This window comes from Triticum urartu, chromosome 3 (genome assembly GCF_003073215.2).
Source record: "Triticum urartu cultivar G1812 chromosome 3, Tu2.1, whole genome shotgun sequence".
Lineage (NCBI taxonomy): Eukaryota > Viridiplantae > Streptophyta > Magnoliopsida > Poales > Poaceae > Triticum > Triticum urartu.
The window spans coordinates 712,746,173-712,766,016 of NC_053024.1; the positions used below are offsets into that span (position 1 = coordinate 712,746,173).

Here is a 19,844-nt window from a genome sequence, read left to right on the forward strand (position 1 = left end):
CTGTCAATGCGTGCTACGATTGTAGGACATGACCACGCAGACGCAAAATCTTAGTCAGGCCCTTGTCCTATCTGACAGCCAGTTTGCTCCATCGTTTGTCGAGGACTCACAGCCTATATCCGAGATGGCACTTGATTCAGAGGTGTTCGCGTCTGATTCTGTCTATGTGCCAGTAGTGCTTGTTCAGCAAACTTCTGCTGCCGCTGCACTCAAGGTAGCAACAGCAAAGTCAAAGAAGGATGGTAGGTCGAACAACATGAAGTGGCAGCCATTCATGTCCACGTTCGTGCTGAACAAGATGTGTGAGCTCATCTCTAGTGTAGTTAGGACTGACAAGGGCTTCAAGGAGGTGCACTTGAACACCGTTACGAAGTAGGTGTTCGAGTTCTATGGGCAGGAGATGTCTGCCACCCAGGTGTATAACCACCTGAGGAAGTGGAGAGGTCGATGGATCCAAGTGTCCAAGCTGAGAGACCTTAGCGGTGCCTCATGGGATGAAAACACTTTCTCCATAGTTCTGTTGGCAGAGTACTATGCCGTCCATGTCGCAGTGAGCTCACAACCCTCTTCCTTTTCATATTGTCCACCATTGCCTACCCCTAATCACAACTAGCAACACTTGTGTTTCATTATTAGGACCACCCAAGGGACGCTGAGTTCCTCAACACACCCATAGAGAACTACAGACAGATGTAGCACATCTTCTCCTTCGGGTTGGCAACTGGGAAGTATGCCATGGGCTCAGGGGAGCCTCTTGGTTCTCCCATGCCAGATTTCCTTGGGAGCCCGGACGTCGAGGTCCTTGATGGCCCTGACAAGCCCTTCGACAAGCCATTTGACCCCGTCCATGATAGGAAGAGGAAGAGAGGAGGCATGATGGAGGAGGAGATCAATGTCTTTTGCAGCATGACTGAGGCGGTGAAGGAGGTGGCAACAACCATCAGCGAGTGCAAGCCCCTCGACGTCCACCCTGACCTGTATGGCGCTGTCATGATGCAGGGTGGCTTCAGTGACGAGGCTCTCATGGCAGCTCTCAGCCACCTGCTTGACAACAAGGCCCAGGGTGTTGGGTTCGTTGCCATGGCAGACCCTCACAGGGTGCTATGGCTCAGGAGCTGGCTAGGCAAGCACTACTACTAGAGTAGTGCTTCCTGTGAGTGTGCATGATCCCCGACGGCGATGGCGGTGGCGACTACGACGACGATGATGATGACGACGTACATTTTGTGTAGCTAGCGCTAAAAAACTATTTGATGGTCTATATATTTTGGTGAGGTGGAATATACTAACCCCTCACAATGATGGTGAACTTGCGGTGGTAGGATGACACCCTCTTTTTGATGTGGTGGTAGGATAACACCATGGTAGTGCTAGGTAGAACTTGTCATGCCATATGATCATGCATGCTTTACTTCTTCTCTTCTGCTCCATTGTTGTTTGTGTGCTACTTTGCTTGCTACTTGTGTGCTCCATTGATTTGCTGCTTCAACTCTTGCTCTTGTACATTGCTAGGGCAAGTGATATGCCGTGTTCATCCGTAAGGCTCCGGGGGTTTACAGTTCATGAGAAGAAGCCAGTGCATAAGTGGCATCGTATAGCAACAACAGCCATAGAGGGTTCAAGACTAGGTAGGTAGCAGAACAAGCTTACTCCAACTGGATGCGAAAGCATGGAGTCAACAGTGTTGACAGTGGCAAGGTTGGAGGTGTCAAAATGGAAGGTGCTAAGCTGGATCGTCAGTTTGGGCTGAAGCTGAAGAATTTCATCTTCGCCCAGTTGATCGCCATTGTTGTATTGTGGCGTTGGTGTGTTAGGTGTGATCATTGTGGGTAAGCTCACCAACTAGGGTACAAGGTAAGCATACCATGTACGCTGTATGCAACCAAACGTTGTGTTCATGTGCCGCTTGGGCCAATGCAGACAACCAAACAAAGTGCACTTGCGTATTACCTAATGCAGGGACCCTAGATGCAGGCAACCAAACAACTTGTAGATGGCGCATTAGGGCCTATTTTTGCTCGACCAGCCTAGGTTAAGAAGTGTATGCGATGCAGGAACTGTTCACAACATGAACCAAACACGCTCTAAATGTCTCAACTTTATACTAACTCTAGTACAAAGTTGTACTAAGGTTGAGATATTTATGTTGGGACTGAGGGAGTATTATTTAATATGCCAGAGAAACAAGTTTAATTTAGTTTTTATGTGCACCTGCAAACTTATTTCACATATTCACCATGTAAAATTGTTTATGTGCCTAGTGTATTTTTTTCAAAGAGTGACCCCCCTGATTTCTGTTCGGAATTGAATTTCTCCGAACGTCAGAATTTTCAGATTTGGCGCCGACCGTCTTATAGACCATTGATTATGAAACATGAATCCTATAGCAATGAGACCACCCACGTCAGCCTTTTCCATTCATGCAGTACACAAGTCGTCCCGAATGTTCTTCTATTTCTCTCACCCACCCGACTTACCTTATCCAACCGCTCTCATCACACATGGGAAGGAGAGGAGGTGCGGCGAGTGCGTCAGCTCTCCGACGGCCGGGAGAGAACGAAATTCTTGCTCAATTGGATAAAGATAATCTTGTTCCTGCTAACGGAATTGAAACTCGTAGTGGTAAAAGAACGTAGGACCACAAAGGACATGCATGGTACGAGAAGGAACAAGCTGAGAAGAGAAGAGAAGAGAGAGTCAGAGCCAAACCCAAGAAGACAAATAACACCTCTTTGGGGAAGAAGAACGGGAAGAACATGTCCACCAAGATGCACAAGATAATGAAGTAGAAAAGGAGGCTGACAGAGAAGTTGTCCCTGACGCAAAAACTGTCGATGGTGATAGTAATAAAGAAGAAGCAGCACCGGAAGTTGATAGAACCGAAGAACCAAGGGTGGAGAAAAAAATACCAGACCACCCTATCCAATCATGGGAGAAAGGAAGGGAAAGAAAAACAGAGAGGGTAAAATGTTGTGTGTAATAAGCCGCGGCGACGAGCTCGGCACGGCTGGTGCGTGTATGGGCGTTCTCTAGACGCGTCGGGCACGTCGGGACCGCGGTGTAGGTGTGCGTGCGTGTGTGTCAGTTAGACGGACGCACGGGTGTGGCCGTGTCGGGCACTGGAACCAAATCACGACCCATTGGCATGCGGGCGCGGGAGCTGAGGAGTGCGGAGCGGGCGTCGCGTGGTGGTCAGTCGCGTTTAAGCTAGCTAGGTAGGTGGTTAGCGATGCATTGGAAGTGGTCGCGGTGTGCGTGTCATGGGCGCGTGCGGCCAGGCATGCAGGACGTGGGCGCAGTGGGGCGGGGTGGGCTGAGTCATGTGCATGCCAGCCTGGGTATAAATCCTGTAGACCATGCCATGATTGAAAACACACTGTGCTGAGTTCGTCCTCAGGAAAAAGGAGAACGCCATTCGTGCGGCGGGTGGCGTACGTGCGCCAGAAAACACTTGTGTCCCTCTGTCCTTCTTCTTCCTCGGGTGCAGAGAGAGAGGTAGTGCTCCGGTGAGTGAGGGAGAAGGGCGCGGCAACAACAATTGGCATCAGAGCCACGTGAAGATCGAAGCTCGCCGGCAATGTCCATCGTCCCGTACGCCGGCGGAGCGGGAGGTTCGCTGCCGCAGCCGGTGCCGCTGCTCACCGGAGAGAACTACACGGCCTGGGCGATCAAGGTGGAGGCAAACCTTGGTGCGGCCGGGCTGTGGGGGCGGTGGTGGTGCCGGAGGATGCGGCGGCGACCGTGATCACAAAAAAGGACAAGCCGACGCGGGCATACCTGTTGGGCGCGCTAGCTGCGGACCTACTGCTGCAGTCGTCGAAGAAGACGGCGGCGGAGGTATGGGCGAGCCTCAAGGCCATGTTCATCGACGCGGATCGCGTGCGGACAGCGCGACTGGGCACGCTCCGAGGGGAGTTTGAGCTCCTTCGCATGGCGGACGGCGACACGCTGGCTGGCTTCGCCGGCAAGCTTAGAACGATGACGGCGCGGTTCGCGAGGCAGGGCTCGACGCTGGAGGACGCCGCGCTCGTGAAGAAACTGCTTGATTCGGTGCCGGATCGCCTGTACGCGGCCGTGGCCGGGACCGAGCAGTTCTGCGACGTCACGATGATGCCGTTCAAGGAACCGCTCAGGAGGCTGAAGGCGTTCGACGAGCGGCTGCGGCGGCGCAGGCAGGCGGGCGATGAGCGGGTGGACAGCGCGTTCATGTACACGGCGGCGTAATGGCGAGCTCGGGATAGGCAGCAGCCAGCAGGGCGGCGCGAGGGACGACGACGGCGTGCGGAGCTAGGCGTCAGACTTCGGCGGCAACCGGCGCGGTCACCGCTACAAGTGCGACGAGCGCGGCCACTTCAAACGCGATTGCTCTCAGCTGCGGAAGGAGCCGGCGAGGGAGCGTGCGCTGCTGGTCGACGGCGACGTCGAGGGCGGCGGCCTGCTCTGAGTCGCGGCTTATGGCATGAATGTTGTGTATAATAAGCCGCGACGACGATCTCAACATGGCTGGTGTATGGGCACGCATTGAACGCGTCGGGCACGACGGAACCACGGTGTAGGTGTGCGTGCATGTGTGTGTCTGTGTCAGTTAGACGGATGCGCGGGTGTGGCCATACCGGGCGCCGGAACCAGTCGCGTTCCATTGGTGTGCGTGTGCAGCGGGCGCCGGAGCTGAGGAGCGTGGGGTGGGCTTTGCGTGGTGGTCAGTCGCGTCAAGTTAGCTAGGTAAGTGGTTAGCGATGAATTGGAAGCGGCCACGGTGGACGCGTCATGGGCGCGTGCGGCCAGGCAGGACGTGCGCGTAGCGGGGCGGGGTGGGCTGAGTCATGTGCATGCCAGCCTGGGCATAAATCCCGTAGACCATGCGATGATTGAAAACGCAGTGTGCTGAGTTTGTGCTCAGGAAAAAGGAGAACGCCGTTCATGTGGCGGATGACGTATGTTCACCAGAAAACATTTGTGTCCCTGTGTCCTTCTTCCTCCAGTCATCTTCTTCCTCTAGTGCAGAGAGAGAGGGGTAGTCCTCCGGTGAGTGAAGGAGAAGGGCGCGACAACAACATAAAACAAAGAAAACCCTTCCTTCCCTTAAAGTTGTCAGACCACCTTTAAATGATGCGCTCTATGTAGTATAAGCTCTCGTGAATCTCGGAGTTTCTTTGCATGTGACAGATATATTGAAGATTCCCACTATTGCTAAGTTCATGCGTGATATTACTAACAATAAAAGGAGTTTTAATCTTGAGGAACAAGTGGCCATGATAACAAGATATCCATTTGATGACATGGTACTGGCAAAATTTGCAGACCCAGGTATACCCTAGCAAATGGCAGATAAGTCTACAAAGAAGCCAATAAGAGTGGCCAAAGACGTGCTACTGTGATTAGATGGGCATATCAACGTACTGACCTTATTGTATACTGATATGCCAGAAGATGAAAAATTATCTATTATTCTCTGGAGGCCATTTTTTAAAACCGCATGTGCAGTTGTGGACTGTGCAGAAGGGAAAGTAACCTTCCAAATTTATGACGAAAAAATTGTAAGATGCTTTCTGAAGAAGCCCGGAGGGAAGGATAAGTATATCTGTTACCCCCTCCATTCTGGTTTATTGGCTTATCTCGTATTTAGTGTCAAACTTTGACAATGAAATAAAAATAAAATATGAATTATTTGTCACAAAAAATATATGGTGGGAATCATCTTTTAAATACAAATTTAATGGTATACCTTTTGTAGCATATATTACCTTCATCTGAAAATACTTGTCTTAGATCTGTCTAGATATAGATGCATTTAACACTAAAACGTAAGTAGATACATTTGTATTTAGAGAAATTTAAGACAAAAAAATTTAGAACAGAGGGAGTAGATAACATATTGTTGGTTATATAGACTGTCAAAGTTTGACACAAAGTACTAAGGCCCCCTATAAACCAGGACGGAGACAGTATACCGTTAGTCCAAAAATTTCATTTACATGTCCCATTACTATTGGTCACTGCTTTGGCGTTTGCTTGCAACAGTAACATACTAGCACATATACTGATAACTGGTTAACTGAGAATTATTCTTGAGCTACCTCATGGGGAAAGAAAGACCAAACATGATGAACGGCCCGAACATGACGTCGTCGCCGTCGGCGAAGCAATGCAAGTCCATTATATGCGCGCCCTGAAAGGGTGAGAATGACACGTCAAAGCTTCGGGAGTAGACACCGAATAACATATTAGCAGCAGCCGACGAAAGTCCCTGGCTGGCTTGGCTTGCCTGGAATATTCTGTCACAAAAGGCCCATCCATGCATGCATTATATACTCCCGATGTGCTCGTTCAACTTTCAGCTTTCAAATATTCTGTCACAGAAGACCATGCATGCTCGACGACGGCTGAAAACGAATTGACACCGTCAACCGACCAGTTCCTTGGCCTCATCAATTCTTTCAATAATTTTGCCTTGAACCGATCAACACAACCAGCTAGCTGCACGCTTGTACGTAGGAGTACGTACTTGTGCCGCCTGTATATATACACATAAGCATAGGCACTTGAGAGGCCAAGCACCAGAACAGCAAAGCTAGCGAGTAATCCCAGGCTCCCAGCACATTAACACACGGCCACACACTGCTACCACAGCCACTAATCTCAGGTGATCACCAAATCAAGCAGGCGAAGATGGTGCACGCCGCGACAGCCGAGCGCTTCAGCAGCGTGTTCGCCTCCTTCGACCGCGACGCCGACGGCAAGATCTCGGCGGCGGAGCTGCGGCAGTGCATGAAGGCGGCGCTGGGCGAGGACGTTTCGGTGGAGGACGCCGAGGCGCTCGTGGCGTCGGCAGATGCCGACGGCGACCGGCTGCTGAATGAGGAGGAGTTCCTCAAGCTGCTGGCGCGGCCGGAGACAGAGGCGGAGGAGGAGCGGTGCAGGGGGCTGAGGGAGGCGTTCGCGATGTACGAGGTGAAGGGAGAAGGCTGCATCACGCCGGCGAGCCTGATGCGGATGCTCGGCAGGCTGGGGTCCGAGCAGGGCATCGAGGAGTGCCGCGCCATGATCCGCAGGTTTGACCTGAATGGAGATGGAGTGGTTTGCTTCGACGAGTTCAAGGTCATGATGGATGCCTAGCAGCTTTTTGTCCATCGGCCAGTCTACTGAATACAGATCCTGATACTTGGCTACAGTTTTAACCCGTACACAGTTTACTAGGTACTTAATCTTTTTTGCCAGGGAATATTGAACAGATTCATCTAATACTTGGCACTATGTTGGCTCGCTCCGTTTGGTTGGAGTAGTAGTGGCATGGATCTTATAAACCGAAATGGATAAAGTACTAGTGGTACAATGCAGAGTTATCTTAGGGCATCTACGTCCGGGCCGTGCCGTCCGGACGTGTTGTGTCATCAAACACAGGTTTGTATTTGTTCGTTGAGCGGTACATACGTGTTTTATTTCATAAACCAGAGACAAACATGGGTGCATCACGTGCGTTCAGATTGCTGCCAAACCCGTGTCTGACCGCTCTGGCCCACCAAAAACACCTCCATCTCCTGCGCGCTTTTTCCATCTGAAACGCTCAGCGGCGCTCCATAGCGTCAATGCCGCATTCATCCCCGTTCAGAGCGGACGCGATCTCTCACTAGCGCCGGCATTGAATCGGCGCGCCCGCCGAGAGAGTGTCGCCCATACCGCTTGCTGATGCAGGTGATTGCTCCGTGTTCAAATGACATGACGGTTGTCCGTCCGTCCGCCTGTTGCCCACCTTAATGACATGCGGTTGCCAAGGCAGATACTTCGGCGCCATCCGTCTGTCCCTCTACCAATCACCATTGTTATATAAACTGCTGCCTCGGTCATAGCCGCAGTCACCCGACTCAAATTCCTTTCTACTCTCTGCGGCACTCTCACCATGGCTTTCTCACGCTACGTACAAAACTATCTCGGACGGACTTACGACGGACCAGAAGAAGAAAATGGGCGCCATTGCTGCCGGAGGATGACGACGCCCCAATGGAGGACGCGGCCGACGATGAGCTGATGGCACCCTCCTCGTTTGCGCCACCCTCTTCCTCCTTCGTGCCACCCTCGCCAAAGCATTGCACCATGACCATCAGTAAGGCTCGTGCCCATTACATGAACATTGTGCGGGAGGAGTAGTTTCGGAAAGCGCAGGCCGACGCCGCCTACAACCACCAGCTCCTCCAGCAGCACCAGTAGGCAGAGGAACAGCTCGCCGCCGGTAGGACTATTGCACCGAACATGAAGCTGCTCGAGTCTTACCGCTCCGCCTGCGAGATCCGCCTCCACCAGTAGAAAAATGGTCAAATGTGAAGCACATTAGTGCCGGTTTGAATTTGAGCCGGCACTAATGTGTCCATTAGTGCCGGTTCCAACGGCTAGGCGGGAAGACATCATTAGTACCGATTCGTGGGCAACCTTTAGTACCGGTTCATGCCACCAACCGATACTAATGAGGTTGTGTCAGGCTGTGGTCAGGCTGGGGCCCCCATGAAGACCTTTAGTACCGGTTCATAGCATGAACCGGTACTAGAGTTTCTTAGTAAGCTGAATTTTAGTCCCACCTCACCAAGAGAGAGGCAGTACGAGCGGTTTATAAGCCATGAGTGCAGAGACGATGAAGGAGAGGCGCAATGCTCACCTGCACGTTGCTTAGCTTCAAACCTTTCGGAATAGCATAGATTGCACTGAGCTATGTGCAATGCAGTCTACACTATTCCGAAAGGCTTGAAGCTAATTAACCAGCATTGCACCTCTTTTTTTATTTTTAATAACTTATTTGAACTCCGGACTTTTTGTGTTCAGTATGCAGCATTCAAAGCGACATCATCAATTTCCAACATGTTCTGACATCATTTGCTATTTTTCAGTCATTTCCCGATTTGTTTAGAGAGCTAAATGACCGTGAAATTGAAAATCACTACAAAATGAATTCTGAAAATGTCGAAACTTGGCATGGTATCATCATTTCACCCGCATAGCATGTGCGAAAGAGTAGAGAGGGTCACGGCAAAAACTGGACGCACTTCGTGTACAAACTGGACAATGCCTTTCGGAGTATCAGGGTTTCAGACGAGAACTCATCTGTTACACAGGCACTTCAATGTTTTTTAAACTTATTTGAACTCCAGAATTTTTTTGCGTTCAGTATGCAGCATCCAAAGCGACGTTATGAATTACCAACATGTTCTGACATCATTTGCTATTTTTCAGTCATTTATCAATTTGTTTAGAGAGCTAAATGACCGTGAAATTGAAAATCACTACAAAATTAACTATGAAAATGTTGAAACTTGGCATGGTATCATCATTTCACCCGCATAGCATCTGCGAAAGAGTAGAGAGGGTGACGGCAAAAACTGGACGCACTTCGTGTATAAACTGGACAATGTCTTTCGGAGTATCATGGTTTCAGACGAGAACTCGTCTGTTACACGGACACTTCAATGTTTTTTAAACTTATTTGAAATCTCGACTTCCTTTGCATTCAGTATGCATCATTCAAAGCGACGTTATCAATTTCCAACACGTTCTGACATCATTTGCTTTTTTCAGTCATTTACCGATTTGTTTAGAGAGCTAAATGACCATGAAATTGAAAATCAATACAAAATGAACTATGAAAATTTTGAAACTTGGCATGATATCATCATTTCACCCGCATAGTATGTGCAAAAGAATAGAGAGGGTCACGGCAAAAACTGAACGCACTTCATGTACAAACTGGACAATGTCTTTTGGAGTATCAGGGTTTCAGACGAGAACTCATCTGTTACACGGACACTTCAATGTTTTTTAAACTTATTTGAAATCTCGACTTCCTTTGCGTTCAGTATGCAGCATTCAAAGCGACGTTATCAATTTCCAACATGTTCTGACATCATTTGCTTTTTTTAGTCATTTACCGATTTGTTTAGAGAGCTAAATGACCGTGAAATTGAAAATCACTACAAAATGAACTATGAAAATGTTGAAACTTGGCATGGTATCATCATTTCACCCGCATAGCATGTGCAAAAGAGTAGATAGGGTCACGGCAAAAACTGGATGCACTTCGTGTACAAACTGGACAATATTTTTCGGAGTATCAGGGTTTCGGACAAGAACTCATCTGTTACACGGGCAATTCAATGTTTTTTAAACTTATTTGAAATCCCGACTTCTTTTGCATTCAGTATACAGCATTCAAAGCGACATCATCAATTTCCAACACGTTCTGACATCATTTGCTATTTTTGAGTCATTTACCGATTTGTTTAGAGAGCTAAATGACTGTGAAATTGAAAATCACTACAAAATGAACTCTGAAAATGTTGAAACTTGGCATGACATCATCATTTCACCCGCATAGCACGTGCGAAAGAGTAAAGAGGGTCACGGTAAAAACTGGACGTACTTCGTGTACAAACTGGACAATGTCTTTCGGAGTATCAGGATTTCGGACGAGAACTCATCTGTTACACGGGCACTTCAATGTTTTTTAAACTTATTTGAAATCCAACTTATTTTGCGTTCAGTATGCAGCATTCAAAGCGACGTCATCAATTTCCAACACGTTCTGACATCATTTCCTGTTTTTCAGTCATTTACCGAATTGTTTAGAGAGCTAAATGACCGTGAAATTGAAAATCACTACAAAATGAACTCTGAAAATGTTGAAACTTGCCATGGTATCATCATTTCACCCGTATAGCATGTGCGAAAGAGTAGAGAGGGTCACGGCAAAAACTGGACGCATTTCGTGTACAAACTGGACAATGTCTTTCGGAGTATGAGGGTTTCGGACAATAACTCATCTGTTACACGGGCACTTCAATGTTTTTTATACTTATTTGAAATCCCGACTTCTTTTGCGTTCAGTGTGCAGCATTCAAAGCGGCGTCATCAATTTCCAACATGTTCTGACATCATTTGCTTTTTTCAGTCATTTACCGAATTGTTTAGAGAGCTAAATGACCGTGAAATTGAAAATCACTATAAAATGAACTCTGAAAATGTTGAAACTTGCCATAGTATCATCATTTCACCCGCATAGCATGTGCGAAAGAGTAGAGAGGGTCACAAAGAAACAAAATACAGAAACAAAATTACTCAGAAATAAATAGAAGAAAATAAATAAAGCAGAAAAGAAAAAAACTATATAAAAAAATTACTCAAAAATACATAGAAGAAAATAAATAATGCGGAAAAGAAAAAAACTATATAAAAAACTACTCAAAAATAAATAGACAAAAAGAAATAATGCAGAAAAGAAAAAACTATAAAAAAATTGTTGGGGCGCTGCCCAGTGGGCCTGCCAGACCTAGGGTGTGCAAATTCAGGCCCAGAAGGTCCGGCAGACTCACAGGGCAGCGCGCCATAGTTAGGCCCAAAAGTCTGCTATATAGAGGAGTTCGAAAGAGCAGCCGCGACTGGGTTTATAAATCAGTGCGGCTGCCCTTCGCTCGGTGAGGTGGGACTAAACATTATGCACCGCGGGTGGCAACAACACCTTTAGTACCGGTTCGTGGCTCCAACCGGTACTAATGGGGGGCCTTTAGTACCGGTTGGAGCCACAAACCGGTACTAAAGGGGTCTGCTTCCCGCCGCTTGACCTGGCCAAAATTGGCCTTTAGTACCGGTTGGTGGCTCCAACCGGTATTAAAGGCCCCTCCTATATATATAGCACTTGCGAAAAATCCAGTTTTCATCTGCGCGCCGCCCGTCTTCTATCCAACTAGCTTCATCGCCCGATATCGTCGCCGCCGCGCCGTCGCCCATCGCGCGCCGCCCTCGCCGCCACCGCTGCGCGCCGTCACCCCCGCCGCCCGTCGTCGCCGTCCCCGCCGCGCGCCGTCGTCCTCGATGCTCGCCGTACGTCGCCCCCGTCGCCCCCGCCGCCACCCCGTACTACGTCGCCATCTCGATCGCGCCGTCACCCCCGCCGCCCGTCGTCGCCGTCCCCGCCGCGCGCCGTCGTCCTCGATGCTTGCCGTACGTCGTCCCCGTCGCCCCCGCTGCCACCCCGTACTACGTCGCCATCTCGATCGCGCCGTCACCCCCGCCGCCCGTCGTCGCCGTCCCCGTCGCTGTCTCGCGTCGCCGCCCGTAGGCCGTCGCCCAACGCTCGTACACACACACACATACACACACATACACACACACAAACACACATATTTTTTTTACTTATTTTCTTTTTTCTATTGTTTAGATTAATGTTAGATGAGTTACGTAGATAAGAATGTTAGAATGTTAACTAATGTTAGATGAATCAGATAGAAAAGTTTTTAAATAGTCATGTCAATTGTTAGATGAACTAGTTGAATTAATATAACTAGTTTATTTCTAGTAAGAAAATTAATAGAACTAGTTTATTTTTAGTAAGAAAATTTAGGTATATGAGATTATTTGAACTAGTTGAATCAATATAACTAGTTTATTTTTAGTAAATGCTTAGCTGAACTAGTTAAATTAATAGAACTAGTTTATTTTTAGTAAGAAAATTTAGGTATATGAGATTTGATGATCTAATTAAAATATTACTATATATAACTACTTTATATATTTTAGTAAGAAAATTAATAGAACTAGTTTATTTTTAGTAAATTCTTAGTTGAATTTGTTGAATTAATGGAACTAGTTTATTTTTAGTAAGAAAATTAAGGTATATGAGATTTGATGATTTAATAAAAATATTACTATATAGAACTACCTACTTTATTAGATAGAGATTTGATCATCTAATTAACTTTTACTTTTTGAACTAACTACCTTATATTTTTAGTAAATTCTTAGTTGAATTAGTTGAATTAATAGAACTAGTTTATTTTTAGTAAGAAAATTTAGGTATATGAGATTTGATGATCTAATCAAAATATTACTATATAGAACTACCTACTATATTATATAGAGATTTGATCATCTAATTAACATTTTACTATATAGAACTAGCTACGTTATTTTTAGTAAGGAAATTAATAGAACTAGTTTAGTTGAATTAATTAGTTGAATTAGTTGAGCTACTTTATTTAGGTATATTTTTTGTAAGTGCTTAATTGAATTAGTTGAATTAATAGAACTAATAAGTGTGTAATGTTTCATCTATGAACATAGGAATGTCGTCTGACGACGAACACGATTTCATTATGTGCGAATATTGCGAAGACTAGCGCCGCATGTGCGACAGAAAATTTCTAGTTGATGATAGGCGCTTCAGCATCAAGCTGGATAAGAACTTCGAAGTGGATACAGTAAGTCAGAACGACAAGTCTTTTTTCATAATTAAGGATGACTTATGCTTCATTTGCTTCAACTTTTAATTTTAATTTTTCACTATTTTACTAGCATATCCCCTGCCATGCAAGAAATTTTGTCTTGGATAAGATAGGTTTCAGTCCTAACAAAACTATGGAGGTAAAAAAAGTTTACTTGAAGACCGAGTATGGTTATACCTTCAACGTCAAATTACACAATGCAGACACATACACCTATTTTGAATGCAAAACTTGGCAAGCACTATGCAAGGCTTATGCATTTGAGCCTGATATGGTTATCACCTTTGATATTCGTCCGGAAGATGATATTGAAGGTAATAGAGACATCTGGGTCGATGTGCAGACGCCTCTAGTTCTACCATTATGTGAGTTTCTCGACCATATTTATGTCTTCAATATTGTTTATTCAAAAATAGTTGACAAGTTATTTATATTGACAACTTATTTTCAATCAAGCAAACATGTCCGGCGCTTGGTAGGCAGGACCGTCCACTGTCCCGGGGCTGAACTAAACTGCGAGGAGACAAGTCATTATGTTTCATGACTTGAGGATCTTGATGTTGTCAAGACAAAAAAAATTCCTGCACTTAAAAATGTTAGTACTCAAAACGTGCGACCAATAGTGTTCGTACTGAACTACAGTCACATATATTTAGGAAAGATGATAAGATTTCTACTATTTCTCCTCAGTGCATCTTTTGCATACATTATTTTTTTAAGCTAAACTTCATTGCTAAGTATGTTACTATACGATGTTCTTCAACAGGACTCCCGATGAATGTTGTGCCTGATTGGATCAAGACTAAAGGTACCATGAATATTGTTAGCTTACGGCCAAGATATCCTACAATGCACTTTAGTGCATTCAGGTTTTCTAATAGCGAGGAATGCTTAATAATAAAAGACTGGAGCAAAATTGTGAACGATCGCAGAGAAGTATTAGGGGGCAGCAATCAAAAGCGCAACCAACGATTAGGAGACAGGTTCATCTGCATGCTCCAATATGATGAATCAGGAAAGCTATACATGTTCTATGCTATTTTACCTAAGAGAGAGCAGCATGAGTGATTAGCTAGTTCATACTCTTAGTACTTGTCCTCTCATGTCCGTGTTCTTCGTCCTGAACTTAATCTCAAAGAGTGATTTGCTTTTGTGGTGTTATATATGAGCGCTTATAATATCATTACCATGTTGAACTCGATGATATCTTTGCTTCTGGTACAAGTGAATGTTTCTTCTTTAAGCTAGTGTTGGTGGTGATTAGATAGCGATAATGACTATATGATGATTAAGTAGTGGTAATGAGACGACTATTATATGATGATTTTTAGCTAGCTATGAAAACTGTTGTTGGTGATGATATATATGATGCAAGAGTTTTTATATTAATATGATGATGATGATGATGAGTTATTATATCATTTATGAAAAAAACCGCAGATTAGTTTCAACTGGATGGATTCTAGCTAAGTGATCAAGTATATGCCATATCCATATTACCTCGATCACTTAATTAGGTGATCAAGTATATATAATATGGATATGACATATACTTGATGACTTAGCTAGGATCCACATGCATTCAGTCAAACTAATCTGCGGTACTTTCACCTAATGATTTAACAACTCATTATAATGTAAAATAATCACTAAATTAAATTGAAAACACAAAATTATAATAAAAATAAAAAATAAAACCAAAACACACCCAAACATTCAGTACCGCTTGGTGTTAATGTCCTACGCGCCCCCGGAGCTGGCTCGTGTCACGTGGTTGCCCTTTAGCGCCGGTTCGTGCGTAATCGATACTAAAGGGGGGACCTTTAGTCCCCACACTTTAGTGCCGGTTACCGAACCGGCACTAAAGGGCCTTACGATGTTGTGCACTAGTGCTCGCCCGCTAGCAGCACCGCCAGCGTCAAGCAGAACTGGAGGCCGCCAACTAGGAGTTTAATAAGGCGGCAAACGAGGTGTGCGGCATGACAGATGACGAGGCGGAGGACATCGCCGGCTCCAGCAAGGCCGCACCCCGCCAACACAACCACGAAGCCGGCACATCCGCGGGCGCAGCCCGCAACGATGAAGAGTAGAGCACGGTGGGTCGCCGTCGCTCGCCTTCCCTCCCGTTGAAGCCAAGCTTGGTAGGCTCAACATCGTCGACCGATTAGCCACTTTGCAGCGACGTGGAGGCGGACAACTTCACTTTCCAGGGCTCCGGATGCCGAGGTTACGGAGGTGGAGCTGGAGAGCGCCGAGGCGAAAGTGGAGAAGGCAAAGCATCAGTTCTCGGGGCTAATGGCCGTACATGGGGAACGGGATCCGGCGATAATAGATTAGGCAAATTAATAATACCTCCAGAGCCGGAGGAGCACCGCTTTTAGTTGAAGTAAGTGCGAAATATAATGAAATTCATCATGTTTATATGAAATCCATCATGTTTATCTGAAAATCCAGCCGTGTTTGACCAAATTTCGTCCGGTTAGCTCGAATTGTTGTCCAAATGTATGCAGGCAGCGTTGGATGCCGCCTCCCGCGTCCATGTCTACGGACTAGTTTCCCATTGAAGATGCCCTTGCTCTCGTTCTGATATATTGGTCCACCTCGTATTTAGTATCAAACTTTGACTATAAAATTAACAAATAAAACATAGCTTATATGTCAATAGAAAACTACTCCGGCAGCAATCGTCGGCCTGTTGGACTAACTAACTTGCCTGGATTCAAGAGTCTGTGAGTTCCTGAATTTGTGGTTTAGTAGAGTCAATAGTTGGTCAAGTTCATTAGTCCAGTTTATGATCGCTGAGATGCGGTGATGTTTCCGTATCGGCAGCGTGACTGCTTGGTTTTTTGTATCCTTGGACATTTTGGTTTCATAATGTATGAAACTGGAAATGCACGCTCATACAAAAAGATTCTGTGAACAACAATGTCAAAGCTACAAGAACGTCAAGTTGTCTTGACCTGAAACTTGCGAAGAACAGTTATTATTGGGTGTCTAGGTGTTCAGTTTGGGCATTCCAGTATTTTGAGTGGAGTAATTCCACAATGCACAGCCATCTTCATTGAACAACTGAAAGTTATCCAGAAGACAATCGCTTGTTTACTCTTTGACAACCAATTGATTTGCAAACTATTCTATTCTTAGACTAGAAGGCAAAGTTATGTGGTCGGTTGGATGGAGAGCTTGGCGTGGCGATGTGCATGCTGCTCTGCAGCGCCACGAATGGAGAGCTCAGTCAATGATGGCGGGGCAACCAACTAATCTGCGACAGCGTGGAAGGAGAGCTCGGCGGTCAATGGCGGCTCGACCAGCTGTTCTGTGACGTTTCGGAGGGAGAACTTCTTGTACTGGTGTGCGTATGCATAGGTGATGTACTGTCCTAGGAGCTCACTCCCCCAGGATCCCACAAGTTCGCGTAGAGCTCGGACGTCGGTGGCAGCGTGGCAGGCTAATCTGCCGCCTCCACACGAGGAGTCGTGAGATTAGTGCATCACATTCAGAAGTCGCCGCCCGTCATTAGGGCATTGCATTCAGGCATTCAGTAGATTAGAAGACAGATTTAGCTAGCACTGGGATCCATCGCCATTTTAGGGCCTTGAATCTTTTCAATCCTGGCCAGGACAGTTCTTGCCATGAACGACGGGTCTCTCTCTGTGGTCTTAGTCCAAAAGCTGAAATAGGGAACAAGATGTGCCTTGCCGTGTGGAGTGTTGGGTATATTTTGCACTTGCTCCATCAGCTGCAGAAACTATAGCCCAAAAGCAGCATACTGTTACTATTTCGTATCATCTGTTGATGATTTGGTTTTTCAGAATTGAATTGGCGAATGATGAAAAGGTGTAATGTCCAAGGATTTTTGCTAGATGATTTATTGATCCGGTTTAATTTTAGTAGGCATCTGGGTACTGTTTATGAATTGATAGTGCACCTTGCTTAAATCCTACAGTACTGTTTTTACTTTTCTGTAACAATCTTCTCGAAATTTCATACTAACATGTGGCTTGGCTTGTACCAACGATAAAGTCCTGCTTTATGTTGCCCAATCCTAAGTTGTGCCATCCTTTTGTAGTGATAGCTGTATTGGGCCGGGTTGCAACGGAAGCATTCAACACATTCAGGAAACACGTTTCAAGGGCTTTGTATGTCGATCTGGAGCCACTGTAAGTAGATTATGGCAGGAAATCAAAGTCAGTTTCCTCATTTATCCTTCACCGTAGGACTATTATGACTGCTGCATTTGACTGGTGTTGCACAGAGTATACATGCCCCATTGCAACGCACGGGTATTGTTCTGATTCTTATAAATTCACATTTCAATTGCTTATGAACAAAGATGGTACAGATATTGAAGGAGGCTCAACATTGATGGTTACACCCTGCCGAGATTTGTGAAAACTTTCCACTTTTTCTTTTCTGGGTGTAGCATCTGCAGGCCTACATGCAATCATTGTTTTTATTAAGCAACAGAATGCTACAGTTATGTACAGAGTTACAGGCGAGAGGCGATGAGAGTTGGTTAATGTTGGTATTCAACTGGTTGCTTCATATGGTTTGGTACGTCTATATAAAGCTCACATGTATTTCGCTACATTTGTCTAAAAAAAGTGTAGCCGCGTATATTTTCGGTTCAAAGGTTTGCATCAAGTATATTTTCACTCCATGCAGATAATACATTTCTTAGCACCCAATGTACTGTTTAGGGGAAACGGATCCTTCTAATGTGGCATGCTTTTCGGTCTACCCTACTTTAGGTAGTTCATGCTGACTCCTTAATTCTTCAGTTATAATGAGCTATTCATGGATCTAGCAACTGACTGTATTTGCTTTGTCCTGAGATCATGGATACCTTTTTGTCATGAGATCATGGATACTTGAATGCCCTTTGTTGACCATATACAGTTTCTGATTGTTTCCGTACGTTTACGCCTCATCTGAGCTTGTGGAACCCATTTATTTTCCAAAAGATCACTTGTGCCTGCTTAGTCTTGGGATCCATTTTTTTGTTCCTATGGGACCAATCTGTAGAAGAATGCATTCTCCCAAGCCATGGAAGAAATCGGCAGGTGGACAAAGTTGAGGGCCTGAGGCAGCAATAGTAATTCGAAGGCACTGGGCAATAATTGATTGGTCAAAGGTAGTGTTTCCTGTCGAGTTTCAGTTGACAGGGAAGAAATTGTTTCTATATGTGCCTTTGGTTTTCTTTCGCTTAGGAGTTCGTATAGTTCTTTTTTCAGGGCAAGAGATTCTTCAACTAGATAAGAGAGATCACTCTGATTAATTAGATCAGAAGTTACTTTTTCCATCGAGCTACAGTTGACAGGGAAGGTATCTATGCCTTTGGTTTTCTTTTACTTAGGGAGTTTGCATAGTTTTTTTTCAGGGGAAGAGATTCTTCAGCTAGATGAGAAAGAGCACTTTGATTAATTAGATCTTAAGTTGCGTGTGATGATGATTGCTCGTGCAGGCTACAACGGCACAAACCACGAGGCGAGGTCATTAGCGAGGAGCCGTTGGTGGACATGAGTAAAGCTTCTTGACCTATACGATTCATGGTTTGGCATATTTGCTTCATCGGAATGCTTCATGTACTTACTTTGAGATGATTAAGTTCCTTAATTTGCATTGGTTTATTTTTGCCGCATCTCCTGCAATACATTAGTGAAAAGCTTAGCAGTGCTGATCTTCTAAACTTGAAGTTACAACTTGCTTAACCTCATAATAATTTAGTTTTGGAGAGTGCACAAATCATTTTGAGGAAACAGTGAAGAAAAAAGTTGGGGCATCCTGGGTAATCAGCTGGGAGAAGCCCAGAAAAATCTGTCCGGAGTGGTGACAATAGCAGCAGCATGCCTGATGGAAGACCCTAGAATAGTGATTGGAGCATTAAAGCCATGGTATTATTCTCTTTTGATTTTTATTTGCATGTCCTTCTTTGTTCAGACATTTAAATGTGTTATTTGTTTCTACCAGGTGGTATTCATTTTTTTCTTTCAAGATACACTCTTATATCATATATACATTTTAGTGTTCTTGAAATTGCTTTGTGGTTGTACAAGGAATCGATGAAACAACACCATTTCATCGAGGAAGGGGCTGTAATTTCCTTACATAGCATATATAGCTCATTAGGCAAGGCGTTCGTTGTTGCAACATCTTGGTCAGGGTAGGATCCCCTTCTACTAAATTGACTATATGTGATACCCCCTTCTCCATAAATAAAGGACATTTTACAAGCATGTAGTCCTTATTATTTGTCACAAGGGACCTCCTTTTAACAGTTTCCGCCCTTCTTTGATGATGCAGGCTAGCTCATTCATTAGGGGTTGCTCAGCTATGCTTTTTTGAAAGTGACTGGATTATATTTATATGCCACTCGGTGTTGAAGGGTTTGTTCATGCCAAATCGAAGAAATCTTGTGGTGTTACCAGATATTGCCCATTTACTCATTCTGCATGCGATGGTCAGGGTCTGATTATTTTTATCAGAGGACTTCCGTTTGGAAAATAATCCAGTGGCGCTCGCCTATTCTCTTATTTATATACCTAGACAATAGTGCTCTATTAATTTTGTTGTGTAAATAATCAA

General features: G+C 45.3%; 1 protein-coding gene across 1 annotated transcript; it reads left to right on the forward strand.

Annotated features, from left to right (window-relative positions):
* Window positions 1-6,566: 6,566 nt before the first annotated feature.
* LOC125549350 (putative calcium-binding protein CML19) lies at window positions 6,567-7,242 on the forward strand. Its single transcript, XM_048712788.1, has one exon. It carries the CDS (start codon window positions 6,670-6,672, stop codon window positions 7,114-7,116), a length of 447 nt encoding a protein of 148 aa, XP_048568745.1. The 5' UTR covers window positions 6,567-6,669; the 3' UTR covers window positions 7,117-7,242.
* Window positions 7,243-19,844: the final 12,602 nt, after the last annotated feature.